This window comes from Hypanus sabinus, chromosome 3 (assembly GCF_030144855.1).
Source record: "Hypanus sabinus isolate sHypSab1 chromosome 3, sHypSab1.hap1, whole genome shotgun sequence".
Taxonomy (NCBI): domain Eukaryota; kingdom Metazoa; phylum Chordata; class Chondrichthyes; order Myliobatiformes; family Dasyatidae; genus Hypanus; species Hypanus sabinus.
This window is the reverse complement of record NC_082708.1, coordinates 37,830,878-37,850,724: the sequence shown is the minus strand read 5'-3', so window position 1 is coordinate 37,850,724 and position 19,847 is coordinate 37,830,878. Positions and strand designations below refer to the sequence as shown.

Below are 19,847 nucleotides of genomic sequence, written 5' to 3'. Positions count from 1 at the left end.
GCTGTAGTAGCATTGCACTAACTGCTAGGCTACTGTGGTGCCTGTTCTTGAGGTCAGTTCTTATGAGAACCACCATCTATGCCCTTGCTACAGGTCAGTGCATTCATAACTTCCAAGCTTGCCCACTGCCACTGCAGAAGTAATGAACGCCAACACATCTGCTCTCCTGCTCCACTACTGGACCCACAGCAATCCATTTGAAGTTCTAGATCATCCTAATCTAAGGGGTCATATCTGGCCACTCAGATTTACACCATGGTTACCATATGTAGTCTAACCACATATATTTGAATGGGGTCACTCTGCATATTTTAAAACAACAGTGAAGGTTAGTTTTTTTGTTTATTATTGTTTTATGGTTTCTTCCAAATTACTTAGAGTAGTTATGATCATCAGAGACCTATGAGGGCAGTAGAAAAGATTTTTTGGAAGGCCATCAGTATGGCCCATGAGGGTGTAGGGCCTTAGATTCCACTGTCTGAGGGCTAATCATCATTCATAGACTATTCCATAACAGGACATCTAGGAGCAGGTTGACAGCTACTGATTTGCAAAAGGTAAGTAGGCCTGTTGGACTGGCACGGTAATCACGTGTGATTTATGTCTATATTTTTATTGCTTACAGATGTCTATAATTTTCAAATTTGTGACTGGAGTTACAATTGTTATTTTATAGAATAAGCAAAATTATCATGAGACCTCTTATTATTTTAATTATGTAAAAGATTTTACTTAATAAACGTTAATAAATTTTTTGTTCAAAGCTGAGAGCTCTTCGCCCGCTACCTGTGGCCAGCATAAGTAATTTTCCATTATGAGTTAATTTCAAACAAGCAAGCACTTGCCATATTAACTACTCATGCTAAAGGCATGTCCTAAGTATGTGATAAGAAAGCTGTGCATTGAGTATATGAGTATGATATGTTATTGAAATGACAAGTATTGATTTTAAAAAAGGAGTTACCTTCAACCAAGATCTTTAACTCCTTACTGGTATTAACTCAGTATTGTTCTGTCTACGATCTTCAGGTGATCCATTGCCTCCATATGCTAGTTGGTTGATGAAGACTATTGAGGCTAATTCACCACAACCCCTGCCAATGCCTGTTAATGGGGGTTGCTGGGCCCCCCTTGTGGATTATCTTCCTGAAACAATAACACCTCGTGGGCCACTTCATCGGTAAGGAGTAGCTTTCAAAATGTTCCATACTAGTAAAGTATTTTAATTATATAGAACAAATGTAGCTACTCTGGGGGGGGTGGGGGTGTGCAGATAGTGTAGTAACAGAACAAGTGCCTGGATGGTGATATATGATTAACCCTCTGAAACAAGTACAAGAATTAACATGAATGTCATCCAAACTGCAATATTAAGGCTGCAGAGTAAAGTTTTGCCTTAGCAGCACTAGAGTGATTTTAAGAGTGTCATTTGAATCTAGCATGCACTACTAAAGCCATCCAACACTTCTTCAAAGTGGCTTAAGATGTGGCCTAAGTGTGGAGTGAGAGACACTGATGCACGATGATAGTTCACAAAACTTTAATGCGAACAGGAAAAATAAAACAATAAACACTAGGCCAAACAGGGCTGTTAACTAAAACTCTCAAATGGGAAACGAAGCCTACGCTGCGGCTGAAAAGAACATCTCATTATTTAACGAGTACCACAAGTCTTCAGAGTTATTTGACTCCACAGTCCAATTTCTCAGGCAAGGCTGATGCAAAGCAAAAGTGAAGTGTTGCTGTGCTCTGTCCAAGGCTACATCCACACTACACCGGATAAATCCGTAACCGAAGCTTTTTCTCTTCATTTTTACCCTCCATCCACACTAAAACGACATTTTCATCTCCTGAAACCGGAGCTTTTCAAAAACGCTTTCCAAGGTGGATATCTTTGAAAATGCTGCTCAGGCAGATCAGTGTGGATGGGGTAACCAGAGACTTTTGAAAATGCTGTTAGACGGCAGCGTGCTATTTCATTGTTTTCTTGAATGCAACCTAACAATTTCAGAACAGACGGCAACGAGACTGAAGCTAGAAGAGTTAGAAATGTACTCACCAAATACTTTGACCCATAACTTACTGAATAAATAAGTATACTGTACTCACTTTGCTGTTTTCTGTCCTTGCTCGTATGAAGGTGGTTTACCTATTTATGGAAGTACTTCTCTGACAATAGATGTGTAACAGCCTAGTGTAACATTGTATGAAAATACAAGATAACACTGATGCCGACATGTTTTATACATTTAACAACATGCTTTATTAATGCAACAGAGTTAGTCAGTTTTTCAATGTTCGTCATCAGCCGGGTCATACAGTCCGTGAACTCCCTGTCGGTTGCCGTCGTACACTCCAGTATTTGTTTTCTTTTTAGTTTTAAGTTCTTCTGCGTGAGAGCCAACAGCTGTCTGACGTTTTAAGTTTTTCTAGTCTGTAACTACACAAACGCGCACTTTTACGGCGAGATTCAACAACAAACAGGTCTCTTGTTTTCAGTAGATGTGTCCTGCGCATGCCCAGGAGGAGATTCGTCGAAATCTCTGTTTCCGTGTGGATAGAGATATTTTCAAAAATGCATAGTGTGGACGCCAATCGTTTTTACGCGAAACCGGCATTTTCAAAATTATCTGGTCTAGTGTGGATGTAGCCCAAGTCTCGATAAGCACTAGGACAACAAGTATGGAGTTAAATACTATCACAATTAAATAATAAATAGCTGGCATGTGCAAGTTCACAAGCGCAATTGCTGTCTCTATTGAGCTGCCAAATTCGTGCTTGTGACATAGAATTGATATAAGTGATTATGGTAGCAAATGTGAATAGTTCAAACAGCCATGATGCAACATGAACAAGTTTTCACTATCCTCATAGAACTAAAGGGTTCTTCAAAGCAGTTATTGCAAAGTCAGTGGGAGAAAATAGTTCAGGAAGCAATCTCTAGCCTCAAATATGTACAATCCACACCTTCTTCATTGCTCCCCTTCCACAAATAAACAAGATAGGAGTAAGCCAATCAGCCCCTTCAGAGGTCATCTTACTAATCATCCTAGAATCCCATTGTTCCCATTTGTTCTGTCATTCAGGACTTAAAAGTCTAAAGTTCACTGAAATTCAGTACAGTCACATATTTCACAACAATGTCACAACACACTGCAATATCAGGCATATGACCCAAACATATTGAACAAACTTTTCTAAAACAATCTTTTTTATTTTAAGTGAAGATATTCATAATTGCTAGCAACATTGACAAGCTGGACATAAGGAGAAAATACCTCTGTATCGCTACACTCCATGGAATAGACAGTATAGTCTACAGCTCAAGATGCCACAACAAGAGTTTGTGCCCATTGGCAGGCTGAAACCAATTTCCTTGTAGTTCTAATCTTCTGACATGCATTTATCTCCTTGAAAGTCTTTGGGTTCACATTTCCCAAAGATGTAAGCTTGCACTCACATCTCTCTTTGTGGCTTTCTGCATTCAAATAACTTAGCCACACCTGACTGGGGAAAGGTGCAAGAGTCAGAAGAGAATGAAATGTAAGTACACAGTCATTCACATGCCACGTGATTAGTATTAACCTAGAGATGGGTTCTGCTCATGGAGATATTCTGACCATGAGTGGTCATCCACCAGGAGACTGGGTAGCTTTGCTCTATTATCTGTCCACCTTCTGTGTGATAACAGATTACAAGGATTGCTGACCCTGGGAAAGTAATAATGGCTGTGAAGTGACAACCAGAATTCTGTCAGGCTAATAGTATTCGTGCACTCTGCTGGTTTCTTTCCTGTTGACTATCGGTCATGCAGACAAGAAAACTGCTCCTCATAATGAGAGTATGCAGAATAAAGTGGCCAAGATCCCGTAAAAGCCACCTCCACTGCAAGTCAACAAGTCTTTACAAGCATGTATCTAAAATGGATTGAGAGATGGTGGCTAGAGCTACTGCAATTTCCACCCTGATTTGCTACTGTAGTAGGTGATCCATTTCTCTTGGTGTGGGTTCCTTTTCCACTGCAAACCTGTTAAGTACCTATTTAATTTTATCCTGTACAATGCCACTAATGCTTTCTAATTTAGTGTGACATCCTTCATCTGGTGAAGATAGATTCAGAAATATCATTACCTTCACCCTGCCCATCACCTCCACAGAAAGTTTATTTTATCATTTCTAATAAACTATAAACTTCTAATTTTTTTTCCTATGTATTATTTATATGGGAGATTTGAATTCACATTTATGTCATCTATTTTTACTTTTCTTTCCCTTAATCACTGTTTTAATATCTTCCCCAAAATTTTCCATATTCATCCAGTGTAAAGTGTGGTGTAAAGTATTGGCTTTGCCATTAGATATGTTTTTTTCCAGTTTCCTTGTAATCTTTAAAACTTTAGCTATCCTGGAGGATTTCACTGAAAAGACAAATGCTCAAATATGGTAAGAACAGAAACATAGCTGATAAATCTGTGGAATCTGAAGCAATAATAGATGTTCTTCTTTGTGAAGTAAGAATTACTGAAATGCTAGATGACCTCAAAGTACAATCATAGGAAATACTGATGTGCTTTTTCAAATGTGTATGGCTAAGAATACTTTCAAGGATACACTGAAAATTTATATTTTTATTCTACTTTTAAATATAATTCAGTATTCCTTTTCAAGCACATAAAACAAACAGTGAGAAACTTTCTCTTTAAACACTTTAGAAACTCATTTGGGAATAGTTGCATTGTATTGATTTCAAAGTGTGCATTGCATAGAATAAATTTCACTCAGTACAATTATCCAAAAGATGAAAATCAAAAAACTGCACTTACCGGAATTCTGAGACAAACTGTTGGCAACACTCCAGTACATCAAATACAGCTTCTGAGGAAGGGCTGTGATGTTTCTAACTCTGCTTCTTTTTCCACAGATGGTACCTAACCAGTTGAGTGTTGCTAGCATTTCTGTTTTATTATCCAGCAGATGAAGCAGAGCCACTAAACCTAGCAATTGTTCACACCAGCAACATTAAATTATGTTTGAATTAAGGGTGAAGTAAAATAATTTTGGCAATTTTATTAAGACTGCTGAGAAAATTGCACATTTTCTGTCAGCTTTTATGTAAATATACAAATTATTTGATACAAGAAAGCTACCACACAACTATGCTGTTTGATGTCTGCAGACTTGTATACAATTTGCAATGTAAGATGGCCATCTGCTGTCACATTAATAATATATAAATTTTCATCCTGTCAGTGGAATAATGTTGGGCCTGAGAAAAATTTGCACATAAGACACAGGAGCAGAATTAGGCCATCTGGCCCATCAAGTCTGCTCTGGCATTCAATCACAACCGATCCTTTTTTTTCCTATCTCCTCCTCAACCCCAGTTCCTGGCCTTCTCCCTGTAACCTTTGATCCATGTCCAATCAAGAACCTGTAATACACATCTGTATATTACCATTTTTGTCAATATAATTCTTGCTCCCATTTCTCATGTCTATGCTCAATCATAAATCATACTTAAACATTGAATACTGAGGTACAAATAAACATTTTATATAATTAGAATAAGCCACCTTTCTGGCTGCCATTCAGATTAATGCATTACAGATATCTGCATCAATAGATTTAGGTAATTAGTTTCCAATGGCTACACCAAGTTAAACAGAGTACTTGAGTGAACAGGGCAGGATGGAATTAAAATGTGTTGACATGGGTTATTGTTGTTACAAAGAAGTATGGTTTTGGAATGATCTAGGCGGGCCAAATGGTCTGTTTCTGTGCTGTACTTTTCTATGATTCTATAAAAAAAATGGTATCTCAGCTTGAACTTAATAATGGGATGCCTTTTGATCACCCAGAACTTTGTTATTTTTTAGAAGGCAACTTTCTGCTTTCCATACCTGAAAGCAGCTTATGCACTAACTATACAGTGGGTAATGGAAGTCATTTGTATTACAAAAAATAACAATATGGATTGTTTTCCAGGAATGTAACCCCTCTTCCCCCCCCCATAATGCAAGGCTTCCTGTATAACAGAATCACAGTCATCTACAGCAAAGAACTAAGAGTTTGAGACCATCATGGCTCAGAACACCACTATAAACTCCTCGAGTTTCATTGATTGATTTAATTAGATTTTTATATATATGGTGGTAATTTCATTATCCTCAAATATCATAGAGATCTGCTTTCATGATGAGTTCTGGAATGCCAAGTAACAGAATAAGACTGCACTAGCCAACTATATGGCTTCTGCCACCCACAGTAATATTCTGTCACATCAGCTTGCTTGCAGCCCACTTTCTCCATCCCCCTCCCCCACATGAGGGTACTGTGAAGTGAGTAGGATCACACATCCATCTTGGTGGCCTTATGTTTCCTTATTTATCGATTAAAAATCTACAATGCAAGATAGGCCATTGATCTCACTCACCTATACAATCTTATCTTTCAATCTTAGTACGTAACAGTGCAAAGGTGACCAGAATTTGAGCAGGATCTATTCTTCTGGGGTAATCTTGTGATTCAATATGATACAAAGACAAGAGATACACAGCACTTAATCACATCACTTATTCCTTTCTATACATCACAGCACATTGAGTGAACAGTGGTAAAGGTCATAAGCCAGGTAAGTAGAGAAACATCATCAGATTTAATTTCTGTCACAGTGAAAATAGATAGGAAATGCACCAGGACACTACTTAGCAACTTCCTGTTCAAACAGTGCAGTTCAATTTGTGTGTTGACAGTCAAGCTTCATGCAAACACGTACAAGCAAGCTGGATGAACTCAGCAGGTCAGGCAGCATCTGTTGAAAGGAGCAGTCAACGTTTGGGGCTGTGACCCTTCGTCAGGACTGAGTTTTGCTTGTTTGTACGTGTTTATTTGACCACAGCATCTTCAGTGTACTTTGTGTTTACTATTAAGCTTCATGCAGTAGCACAGCTTTCAATCCAAGCTAGCTGTATTCAATATGCCAAATGACGAAATACTGCTTTACATTAGTACATTCCGATCTCCTGTAGAGCTACTGGAAATTGGATTTATTGTAGCTAAATATATTTAATTTTGATAGCATTGCTATGCAGAACTTACACAGTATAACAGCAAAGTATTATATTTCATATTTCTGTGGAAACAGGTGCAACATTGCTGTCATCTTCATGACTGAAATGATCGTTGACCACAGTGTCAGGGAAGACTGGGCCCTCCACCTCCCTTTGTTAATTCATGCACTCTTTCTAGGTACGTTTGAATTTTAGTTTTTTATATTTAAAGTTGGCAAAAATATTTGTATTTACAAGTGGTATAGGTTCATATTCTTGTAATAGATTGAAGTAGTCACAATATTGAAAATTAGTTATTCCATATTCCAGTTTTTCATAGTAATACTCCAAAAATACAGTACACAATTGTTCAGAATTTCTGATAGCTCACTCATTACTCCAAAATTCAACTGGGATGTGCGGCCAAAGCCAGGCTTTTAAACAAAATCATAACAGTAAACTCCACAACACAGTTCACAAAAAGGAAAATTTAATCTACAGGGTACTTCTAATTTAAAGACAGACACAGACGACTGACCTGCTCACACACCAAGCAACTGGGTTTGTAAAATTGTTTAAGGACTTTGTATTCCTCCACTTTAACTTGTTTTTTATTTTTAACCCCATAAAAGCTTAGCTACCTGAATATCCCTGAATCCTGACAAAATAAAAGAAGCATGTAGGCCCAGATCCATGTGATAAATGCATTGCCAGTACAGCTTTTGTGTAGAATTCTCAAATTTACATCAACATTACAATCATTATTCAATATCGTATAACAATAGCTGAATACCAAGGTTAAGATTGTATTTAATTTGCTATTATTCTATTTTTAGGTCTTGATCATTATCGTCCAGAGGTGTTTGAACACAGCAAAAGATTACTTTTGCACCTCCTGTTAGCTCTGGCCTGCAATGATAATTTTCAAGCTGTAGCTACTGTTCTTCTGCTTAACAGAGAAATAAGTGAAAGCAAAACACTCACAGTAAAACCAGCTTACACACCAGAATATCTCTATTTAGGTAAGAGTAAAATTGAAATGTACTGTGACTACATTGGGAGTTTGTGGATGTATGAAATTAAATGATGTTATTTTAAATATTTCTAAAATGCAATACTAAATTGAGTAGGAAACACATGAATACTAGCTTTTATTAATAAACCTATTTGAATGTTATTTTGTAGGATTTTATTTTAAATTGGTTGATAGATTCTTGATTGGTCAGGACTTGAAGGAGTACAGGGAGAAGGTAGGAGGTTTGGGATTGAGAGGAAAATTGGATCAGCCATGATGAAATAATGGAGCAGACTCAATGAGCCAAATGGCCCAATTCTGTTCCTATATCTTATGGTCTTATTTACATCCCTTATTAAAATTAAGAGAAAGTGAAGATCATGTACCTCCACCAGCCCAGTTTATGATTCAATAAGGCCATGGATAATCTGATCTTTGACCTCAACTGTCTTCTCAATCCTCATAACTTTAGGTAACCTGTAATTCAAAAATCACTCTCAGTCTTGAATACACATCCAGGTAACCATATAACAATTACAGTACAGAAACAGGCCATCTCGGCCCTTCTAGTACATGTCGATGCTTACACTCACCTAGTCCCACTGACCCGCACTCAGCCCATAACCCTCCATTCCTTTCCTGTCCATATACCTATCCAATTTTACTTTAAATGACAATACCAAACCTGCCTCTACCACTTCTACTGGAAGCTCGTTCCACACAGCTACCACTCTCTGAGTAAAGAAATTCCCGCTCGTGTTATCATTAGTAAACTTAGATATAATAAATCATTTCCTTCATCCAGCTTGTTTATGTAGATTGTACATAGCCTATTTCCTGATGCACTCAGCCGTGTTTATAGCATGCTGCCATGAAAATTAGCAGTCAAGGAAAATCCTGACAGTTACCAGTCCTCCACTCAGTAATAATTAGTCTCAACCTCATGAGCACATTACCTGTATAGTAACCTTTCATGTGGCATCTTAATGAATTCCTTTTGGAAATGTATGTAAATTTCAAATAATTTTAACGATGCTTTGCTATCATGATATTTTGAGTTCCCTGGTAGTGTCTGCATTATTAACTTCTCGTCAGCAAAGGGTAAAGGAAAATACTTCATATTCAGATACAACCAGCAATGTTAATAAGTTAGCAGAATGCTCTCAGCAAACATCCATTTGACAGGATAAAAATAATCTGAGGCTATTCTTGGACCAGAACTGAAAACTGCACAATCAGCAGTATCTGCCAAACTAAAAGACAAAAGCCTTCTCCATATTTTCCATGTAAAGCATGTTCCTATTGTGACTTTGGCGATAGCTCATCTTCTGCAGAACTGCATTTTAGCTGAGCTGTCAGCAGCCTTCAGATAAATCCTGGGAGAGTTATTGAGGCAGAATCCTGCTCATCTGCCTCTATGGTAAGTTCTTTTTTTTTAAACTGTGCTGATGAATTCTGAATTAATTCAGAACTGGCCTGAGACAAATCCAACCCCATTCTCTACATAACAAATGGCTAAATATCTGTGATTTAGTCTTTTTTCTAAGAATTCTCTTTGTCTGCAGTTGTTTTCACATAAAACAATATTTTGAAAGCAAGAATAGGTTATTTAGATATTCTGAGAGGTTTTGACATCATTGATTAAACATTTCAGAACTTTATTTAATAAATAATATTTGATAGTTATGGTGAATTTAATTCTATAAAATGAAAATTCAAACTTTAGGGTAGAAATTATTGTATGATGTATCTATTTTACAATGGGAAAGCGGTTATATTACTACTGTAGTCATTCAGAGACCTGGACTTTTAATCTACAGAATGTAAATTCAGATTCCATGTTGAAAACTTGTAACTTAATAAAAGGGATGCAGATGCTGATTGCAGTAAAAAAATACACTGAAACACACCCACAACTAGAAATGGGTAATAATTGCACCTCTATGCAGTAACATATGCATGACATGAAATAATCAAAACAAAATATAAATGTAGTTGTTATGACTTATATCATTGGATAGAGGAATTTGAACGTACTCTCTAGATTAGTAGTCCAGGTTTCCATGTTACTTGATCAGCATCCTTACCACTTATTATATGATAGTACTCCTTGGTTCTAAAGTCCCATTATTATATGATAGAAAGTACTGAACAATACTTTACAAAGAGTAATCGAGGTAGACAATAAATGCTGGCTTGGCAGACCCATATGTAAATTGAAATTTTGAAATTAACCCATATATATGTTACAATGCAGTGTATAAGATATTGAAACATGTAAATAACATGCAATACTTTAATACCATACATTGTACAGATACTTTTTCATAGAGTAATAGATATTTGAAAACATAATGTGGGTGAGGAGTTCACTGTTTATCAGAAACTCAACTGGACTAGCCACACAAACTCAGAGACTGAGTATCCCATGCTAAGTGATTGTATACTGAACCCTAAAGTCTGTTTAAAACACACAGGTCAGTGTGTGGTGCAATTCTCTGCATTCTTTTTCTGATAGGTGCCAATCCAAAGTGTTTGACAGCTTTCAGGAAAAGTAGTCTACTAAATTGGTACCCTTTTGCCATCCTAGTGGCAGCTAAAAATACTTCAGTTATACAACCAGACTTCTCCAAAAACCCTTTCCAAACTTGCATCATTTATCACCTAGAAAGACAAGAGCTCCAGATTTATGTGAAAGCTACCATCTATATAGGCCCCTCCCATGATGCACACCATCCTGCCTTGGAAGTTTATCACAATTCTTTCATTGTCTTTGGATCTAAATCCTATAATTCCTTCCCCTTTGCTGGGAGCACTTCGACCAGAAGCACTGTGGAGTTTCAGATTCAGATGTGTTTGTTTATCACGTGCACAAAAGAAGTGTACAGTGAAATATGTGTTTGTGTTAACAACCAACACAATCTAAAGCTGTGCCTAGAATAACCTACATAAGAAGAAGGCAGCTCAACAGTACTTTCCAAAGAGTAATCGAGGTAGACAATAAATACTGACTTGGCAGACCCATATATAAATTGAAAGTATTATTAACCCATATATATGTTACAATCCAATGTAATTTGTGCAGTTATTTTTGCAATGATAATTATCTTTCCTTGTACCAGGTGGTTATAATTTCTTGAGAGAGTATCAGTCCTCTCCAATTCCAGATTCAGGATTGAGCTCAAGTTCCACCTCTTCCAGTATCAGTCTGGGAGGTAGCAGTGGAAACCTACCACAAATTTCACAGGAGATGGAAGAAATTGGAACTACACCTGAAGTAGATGAGAAAGCTCATAAGTTAATTGAGTTTTTAGCAACCAGGTAACTAAGCATAAAACCAATAATATCCTTCACTCATTTGTGATTTCTGTTAGGAGGTGTTAGTGAAATTCACAAAGTTTAAGCATCTTTATCATTGGTGACATTAGAAGTCAAGACATAATAAATCATGTATAGTATTTGCTATGCAGAATTGAAATACAGCATAATTCTATCACTGCATGACTATCCACCACATACACTCAATACTTTATTTCCTGATGTTCCCAATGTAGAACAGTCTCTCAAGTAAGTTTTATTTTTTAGCAGCTTTTATTATGGCCTCGGATACTTATTTTACACCAACTTCTCCCAGCCCTACTAATACAGCGTAGCCTACAACATACACTAAGTGTGCCACAGAACCATTGGACAGCTGCTTGAAATTGACTAGCCATCAAATTCAGGCTTAATTATCAATCAACCAAACGTGAATATAGCAAAACAAATCAGCGTTCCTCAGGGGCCAGGTTGCAAAACACATTACCAACAGCACATAGCACATATGGTTATAATTTCAGGAAGAAAACATACAGGCTCAAAGAGAAAAAAATGTAATGTTGCCCAAGTCTCTGTGTGGCATGACAAGGTTGATGGTAAGTTGTCTTGGTTCAGCTTGCTCTAACACTGAGCAAACACCAGAGGGCAGGAAAACCTCAGTGTTTCCTCCACTGGGCAGCTGTCACAGGCATCTCCACAGCCTTGGCCTAGTGTTTGCCACAACTGGGGCAATGCAGCTTCCCCACCTTCAGTCTCACCAGTGAACCGGATTTGCAGTGTTCTCTGTTACCAGTGTCCAACAGGATATTGGTATTACAATAAAAACATCCCAAGTCAATCATTCGCACCACACACCTTTAAGGTACAATGGTCCACAAGAAGTCCAGGCAACAACACAACAATGGTATTCAGTAAGTCCAGCTCCATCTTGTCAAGGAACTTACAATCATAAAGAAGAGATACAAGATGAACAGAAACACCTTTGATTGTATCCAGAGTTGCTGCTGCATCTGAGTATGCCATCACGTTACTGGAAATCAAAACCTCTCTATATTTTAAAAGGTAGAAAGTATTAATTGTACATAAACTGTTCATTATTTTAGCAGTGAAAATATCCTTCCACTCTTTTCTGCATATTATCACATCAAAGACTACAATAGTTTAATTTTTACATACTTTTAGTTGAAGTGATTACAGGATTCTGAACACGAATTATAAGCCAAAATCATGTGAATTTTAATTGAATGATTTGCTGAATAAAATTGTTTTGTAAAGGACATTTGGACCTCTTTGGTGCCATGAAGATATTACACCAAAGAACTACAATTCTAAAAGTGCCGAAGAACTAACAAACTTCCTACGTCACGTTGTGTCTGTATTCAAAGATGTAAAATCAGGTATCTTACTTTACTATTTCAAGATTACTACAGTTACAGCAATACTAAGCAAAATAGTTTTGTTCATTTTCTTGTTTTTCACAATTATCTGATAGTTAGGGGTAGCACAGTGGGGCAGTAGTTGGTGTTAATGCTTTACAGCTTCAACAGCCAAGGGTAATTTCTGATCTCCAGCTATCTGTGAGGAATATGCATATTCATCCTGGGATCACATAGGTTTCTTCCAGTTGCTGTCTGTATCCTCTCACATCCAGATAGGTTAACTGACCACAGGAAATTCCCCCTTTGAGTAGCTGGGAAGCAGGAGAAAGAAGGGACTGAACGACATGGCGATCAGTGGTGGAATAGGATTGCTCTAAAAACCAACATAGACTCAGTGTGCTGATTTTTTAAAATCTAAACGTTAGCAAAATGTTCTTCAGCATTGCAGTGCTACTTCCTGCTAACTTTTTCAATTTTAATTAACTGAATTGTAACAGACAAATTAAATTAAGTAACCTAACTACTAAATGGCATTAAAGTGGAAATTTTAAAAAAAATGCAGATCCTGGAAATCAAAAGCAAAAACCGAAAATTCTCAGCAGATAAGGTCACAGTTGTGGAAAAGAACTAGAGTCAATGTTCCAGATGAGAAACCCTTCAACAGAAATCCAATGCCTTGCACTTGGTGTCCTTTCTGCTGCTGAACTCTTATCAACAGAGGGCTTAAGCCAGAGAAATTGGCTGCAATCTCAAAGTGCTGGCCAGGATACACAGCAGAGATTTTCATCTGATCATATAAAAGTAAAGTCTAAAGATTCGGTCCACTTGATCAAGCACTTGAATATTAGCTCTTTTCACTGCGGTCATTCTACTAATCTGATATATAGAATGCCAAGTTACCAAATCTGTATTGGGTTATGTGAAATACCTTAAATTTGAAATCAGACCTGCTCATGAGTCCATTTCCTGAAGATTTCCCTGAAGGAGCAAACTTCACATGTAACTGCTTGGTGATGCTAATGTTCTCTTAACATAATGCTTTAAATATAAGTGTTACATTGGAATGAATAATTTTTAAAAATCTTCAAACACTCAACAGGTCAAGCAGCATCTGTGGAAAGAGAAGGAGAATTAATGTCTCAAGTCAAAGACCTTCATAGAAATAGGAAAGAGAGAAAAATTGGTTTATTGAATCAGAACTGGCCAATTTTGCTGGACGTCCTTCATCTATAATATTGGTTCCATTTTTCTCTCACTATTCTCTTTTCTATCTCTATAAACTGGGAATATCCAATAGCTCCACATTTCATAATAGAGTAATAAAAAGTATAGCACAGACACAGGTTCTTCAGCCTATCTAATCTCTGCTGAACCATTTAAACAGCCTAGTCCCATCGACCTTCACCGGACTATACCCCTCCCATCTATGTACTGATCCAGACTTCTCTTAAACATTGAAATCGAGCTTGCATGCACAACAATCTGACAGCTGATTCCGCACTCTCATGTCCCTCTGAGTGATGAAGTTCCCCCTCATGTTTCCCTTAAACATTTCTCTTTTCACCCTTAAAAAATCACCTCCAGTTGTTGTCCCACCCAACCTCAGTGGAAAAAGTCTGCTTGCATTTACCCTATATATCCCACATTGTTTTGTATACCTCTATTAAATCTCCCCTCAGTCTTCTACTTTCCAAGGAATAAAGTCCTAAGCTATTCAATAATTCAGGTCCTCCAGTCCCAGCAACATCCTTGTAACTTTTCTCTGTACCTTTTCAACCTGATTTACACTTTTCCTGTAGATGACCAAACTTGCACAACATGTTCCAAATGAGGCCTCAACAATGCCTTATACAACTTCAGCGTAACATCCCATCTCTTGTACTCTGTACTTTGATTTATGAAGGCCAGTGTGACAAAAGTTTTCTTTATGACCCTATCTATCTGTGACACGACTTTCAATAAATTATGAACCTGCATTCCCAAATCCCTTTGTTCTACCACACTCCTCAGTCAACGGGACTCTCCACAGTATATCTGCAGAAATTTGCTAAAGTCTTTGGTGATGTATCAAATTTCCTCAAATTCCTAATGAAGTACCACCACTGGCACTTATCCTTCATGTTTGCATCAATATGTTGGGCCCAGGATAGATTACCTATGGTTTTTACACTCAGGAGGTTAAAGCTGCTCACTCTTTCCATTGCTGACCCCTTGATGAGGACTGTTGCGTCTTCTCCTGAAGTCCACAATCAGTTCCTTTGTCACTGAATGCGAGATTGTTGTTGCGATGATCTATCTCACTGATGTACATCTCCTCATCATCATATGAGCTTATTATTACTTAACATGATGTAAAATATTTTAATGCTGTTGGTATCCCTTTTGTACTAAAGTTGTAGATAATTAAAATACATGATCTCCCCATTTTTCTAGGCTGCTGTATGGAACAGCGATTGAGTGAAGTGGCTTTACAGACAGCACTTTCTAGCTCGTCCAGGCATTATGCAGGTCGCTCATTCCAAATATTCAGAGCTTTGAAGCAACCTCTGTCTGCGCATGCCTTATCTGACCTACTTTCAAGATTAGTAGAAGTAATAGGAGAACATGGTGATGAAGTTCAGGTATGCCCTTCATGTCTGACCCAACCATATCAGGCTACTGTATGACAAATAAAAATGTTGAATGATTGCAATCCCCATCCATTGTGGAATGGGATCATGTAAAACAAAAAGGATTAAGGTATTACATCTGGTCAGTGCAGTTAGTTGACCTCAACTTGTTTCTTTTTTTCTTCATAAGTTAAAATAAAGAAAATGACTTGTAGTTTGAATGCCTTCTGCACACAGGGTTTGTACGATACTTCACTAAGTTACCTTAATGTTATTGTCCTTCATTTCTTACAGTGCATTTCATTTGTTCAGCATTCTCATATTTCTGCAGGAAGTAATTATTTAGTTTGGGACAAAACCATAAGACAAGGTGGTGAAAACAGCTTTGATAATCAAGGAGCTTACTCTATTTCATCTGCATCAATCACAGTTATCAAGACGAAAATTGTAGTGCCAGAAGTTGGTGTTGTAACTGGCAATGATTGACTTTATTATTTAATTTAATCCTCTTTCCGAAAGTTCTCATGAGCTCACTGTCAGCAGAACTGAAGGAGTAAGAAATATGAGCAAGAAAAATGGTTTACAGCTCTATTGATATTCACAAGAGGAATTGTTCAAGCTTAAGTATTACAAATAGAATACTGAATAGCTCCCCAGTATTTTCAGTCTGACACATTATTATTACCGTTATTCACAAATTCAATGATTATGATGAAATCTCACTTAGCAAACTAGAATACTTATTACACTTTCAAGAATTTGTAATATTCATGCATAATAATATGATTACGTATATTAATTGGTATTGTATCTAAAATTTGCTAAACATAATAAATATTTTAATTATCACCTAGATTCCAAGATTCCAAAAGTATTTAAGTAGAAAAGTGAGTTTAAAACATTATTTTTAACCAAACCTTTAAACAATATGGGCTTAATTTATCAGTGGGCAATTCTGTAGCTTTCCCTTGTAATCTGAGGTCAGCTAGTCCCTTATGAGTGCATCAGTATCTCTCACTCTGTGACTTAGAAACTCTGAGTTGAACCGTGTTTCTCCAAAAAGGTCAAGGGGCTTAAAGTAGCTGAAAACACGTCACCTGGGGGTGCTATTCCCCCAGTTTGAAAATAATTATACCTATGAAAAGAATTTCAAATTCTTGATTTCTATGATTACTTAGCAGGTATTTCTCAGTGAAATAGTTCTCAAATGTATTTGGGTATCATTATTAGATAAAAGTTGAATAAAATCTGTTGAATAGTTTTAAAAAACTGTTTACAGAACTGAACCTTCCAATTTTTTATTATGTTAGGGCTATGTAATGGAAGCACTTCTTACTCTGGAGTCAGGAATTGACAATCTAGCAGATTGCTTGAAGAACAGTGATCTGTTAGCTGTTTTATCGCGGTAAGAAGTTTTACCTCTACCAGAATGTTATGTGTTTTATATTTGATATTTCAAGAAAGTATTTTATTCCTAATGTACATCACCAGCATTTTACTTTATGATCTGTGTTTTTGACCTAACACTGACAATAGAGGGCTACTTGCACAAGTAATAGAATGGCTTTGATACAAGCAAACATGATCCCTTGCTCTTATAGAGGACATACCAAAATGATTAGGATAAGAAATAGGAAATAGTTCTTACCAGAATTGCCAATTAAAGAAATGGCAAAATTGGGTAAGTGTAATCTCTTAAAAATTAAGTAGCCATTTAAACGAGGATAGTGGTTTCAATAGTACATAAAGAACTAGAGATCCAGGTCTATTGTCCCTTGAGATTGGCAATACAGATCAACAGGTTGGTGAAGAAGGTATATTGCATACTTGCCTTCATAAATTGGGATACAGAATATACAAGGTAGCAGATGATGTTGCAACTTTCTAAAACATTGATTAGACTACAGTTGGAGTATTGGTGTGCATATTACTTTATAGGAAAACTGTGATCATACTGGAAGGATTTCTGAGGTGATTCACCAGGATGTTGCCTGCATTGAAGATATTGGATAGACTAGTCTGGTGTACTCTTGAGCACAGGAGGCATTGAGCTGATCTGATAGAAATATATAAAGGTATGGGAGTCAGAAGTAGGGTAGATATCTGAAGATTTCTTTGCCATCCAAGACACGAGGGCATAGGTGAGAGGGAAGAGTTTTATAGGAAATTTCAGTGGAAAGTATGATACGTAGAGAGTAGTTGATGTCTGGAATTTACTGGAAGAGAAAGTGGATTTTCCTCAGCCTTCACAGAAAATAGAAATGCTGCTGGCCTTTCTTTGCTATGGAGCTGGTGTTGAGGGACCAGATGAGATTCTCCGCCAGGTGAACACCAAGAAATTTGGTGCTCTTAACAATTTCTACTGAGGAGCCGTCGATGTTCAGCGGAGAGTGGTCACTCCATGCCCTCCTGAGATCAACAACCATCTCTTTTCTTTTGGTCACATTCAGAGACAGGTTGTTGTCTCTGCACCAGTCCGTTAGCCACTGCATCTCCTCTCTGTAAGCTGACTTGCTGATGAGATCCACCACGGTCGTGTCATCGGCGAACTTGATGATATGGTTCAAGCTGTGTGTTGCAGCACAGTAGTGGGTCGGCAGAGTGAACAGCAGTGGACTGAGCACACAGCCCTGGGGACCCTCATGCTCAATGTGATGGTGTTGGAGATGCTGCTTCCGATCCGGACTGACTGAGGTCTCCCAGTCAGGAAATCTAGGATCCAGTTGCAGAGGGAGGTGTTCAGGCCCAATAGGCTCAGCTTTCCAGTCAGTTTCTGAGGGATGATGGTGTTGAATGCTGAACTGAAGTCTATGAACAGCATCCGAACGTATGTGTCTTTTTTGTCCAGGTGGGTTAGGGCCAGGTGGAGGGTGATGGCAATGGCGTCATCTGTTGAATGGTTGGGACGGTACAAGTATTTTGAGTATTTCAGAAACTGCTGATTTCTGGGAGTTACACACATGACAGTCTCTAGAGATTACAGAGAATGGTAAAAGAAACAAAACACATCCATTGAAGGGTAGTTCTATGGGTGAAAATGCCTTGTTAGTGAGAGAAGTCAAAGGAGAATGGCCAGACTGATTCAAACTGACAGAGACTGAAATAACCACACGTTACAACAATGGTATGCAGAAGAGCATTTTGTGAAAGCACGGCATATGAAACCTTGAAGTGGATGGACTGCAATAGCAGAAGACCATGAATATATGCTCAGTGACTGCTTTTTTAGGTACAGGAAGTACTTAGTAGCCACTGAGTGTATAATGGCATTTCCCCCCCAATGTAGATGTGTCAAAAATAATTTTATCATCTCAATCATTAAAAATTCATTAAAGTGATGAATTATTAGGAACATTCAGAGTGAAATTTTAATCCTTAGTCATAGAATCATAGATTTGTACTGCACAGAAATTTGCTTCCACAGATGAATAATAGCCACTTAATGCAGACATTGGAGAGCATCCATTATCTATGAACGTCTTCCCCAGATTGAGTTCTTGCCCTCAGAATAAGAGGGAAAAAAATAGACAAGAAAAAGTAAGGAAAGGAAATTAATATCACAAGGTATTCTTTATTGTCACTAGGGATTTGCTTCAATAGGGAGACCAATAAATCTAGTAATGACATTTTTCTTTCTAATTATATTTAACATAAAAATTCTTTGACATGCAGTCATTTGCTGGTGTGTGATGAAATATTATATTGAATTCAATCAAACCATCAGTTCTGTCCAAGTATTTTCCATAATCCTCTCTTATCCCTCTTCTTTTAAGTTTTAGTTCTTGTCCTTTTTGTTTCTGTCGCTGTTACTAGTAAGACAATCCAGTAGCCTAGAAATACTGTACAATCCCCCTGGTTTTTACAGAGTTGTGAAATAAAACTTGTAAAAATAAAAATCTGGATCTTGTACCCAGAGCATATTTGGAATGTGAACTCTGTATGCATGATGGACAAATAGTGATGTCTTGTACTGTTATACAATGAATGTTTTATATCACTGTTGCTACAGTGACAACACAGATGCTATAGATAAAGAGAGTTTGTGGCAAGCAGTAGGAAATTAGAAGGATACAAGTTGAATTGTGTGCTATTTAGGAGGATTACCTCATTACCTACTATATTGTGGAACATTTTGGGGAAGGGTCTTCTCAATAGCAATGATAAATCAGATGACTTTTTTATTCAGGAGAATTCTGTTAATTATTTTGGGTTCCCAATATGCTCCATTATTCTGTTACTCCCTCACCCCCACACCTTGATATTGTCATTTCAGTGTTAAGATTTATCCCTGACTCTGAAGAATGGTCCCCAATTCTGAATTTTAATATCACCCTCTGTCCTTAACATTGTCAATTTCCAATCCCAACTTCTGACATGTTTGTCTACAACTCAATTTTTCCTTTGAACTGGGGAATTATCCAATTTCCCCTCATCCTCCTCTCCCATTCCACCTCCACTACCACCTCAGCCTCAGTAT

At 37.4% G+C, this 19,847-nt stretch overlaps 1 protein-coding gene across 3 annotated transcripts in view; it reads left to right on the top strand.

Moving 5' to 3' along the window:
• Positions 1–19,847, top strand: part of LOC132391211 (protein furry homolog) — a 260,162-nt gene that overhangs the window by 184,151 nt on the left and 56,164 nt on the right. For all 3 annotated transcript variants that reach the window (XM_059964113.1, XM_059964112.1, XM_059964114.1), the window contains exons 37-43: positions 1,030–1,180; positions 7,145–7,248; positions 7,886–8,071; positions 11,187–11,385; positions 12,658–12,779; positions 15,195–15,382; positions 16,681–16,775. In XM_059964113.1, the coding sequence (XP_059820096.1) occupies positions 1,030–1,180; positions 7,145–7,248; positions 7,886–8,071; positions 11,187–11,385; positions 12,658–12,779; positions 15,195–15,382; positions 16,681–16,775 (1,045 nt within the window). The remainder of the gene's footprint in view (positions 1–1,029; positions 1,181–7,144; positions 7,249–7,885; positions 8,072–11,186; positions 11,386–12,657; positions 12,780–15,194; positions 15,383–16,680; positions 16,776–19,847) is intronic.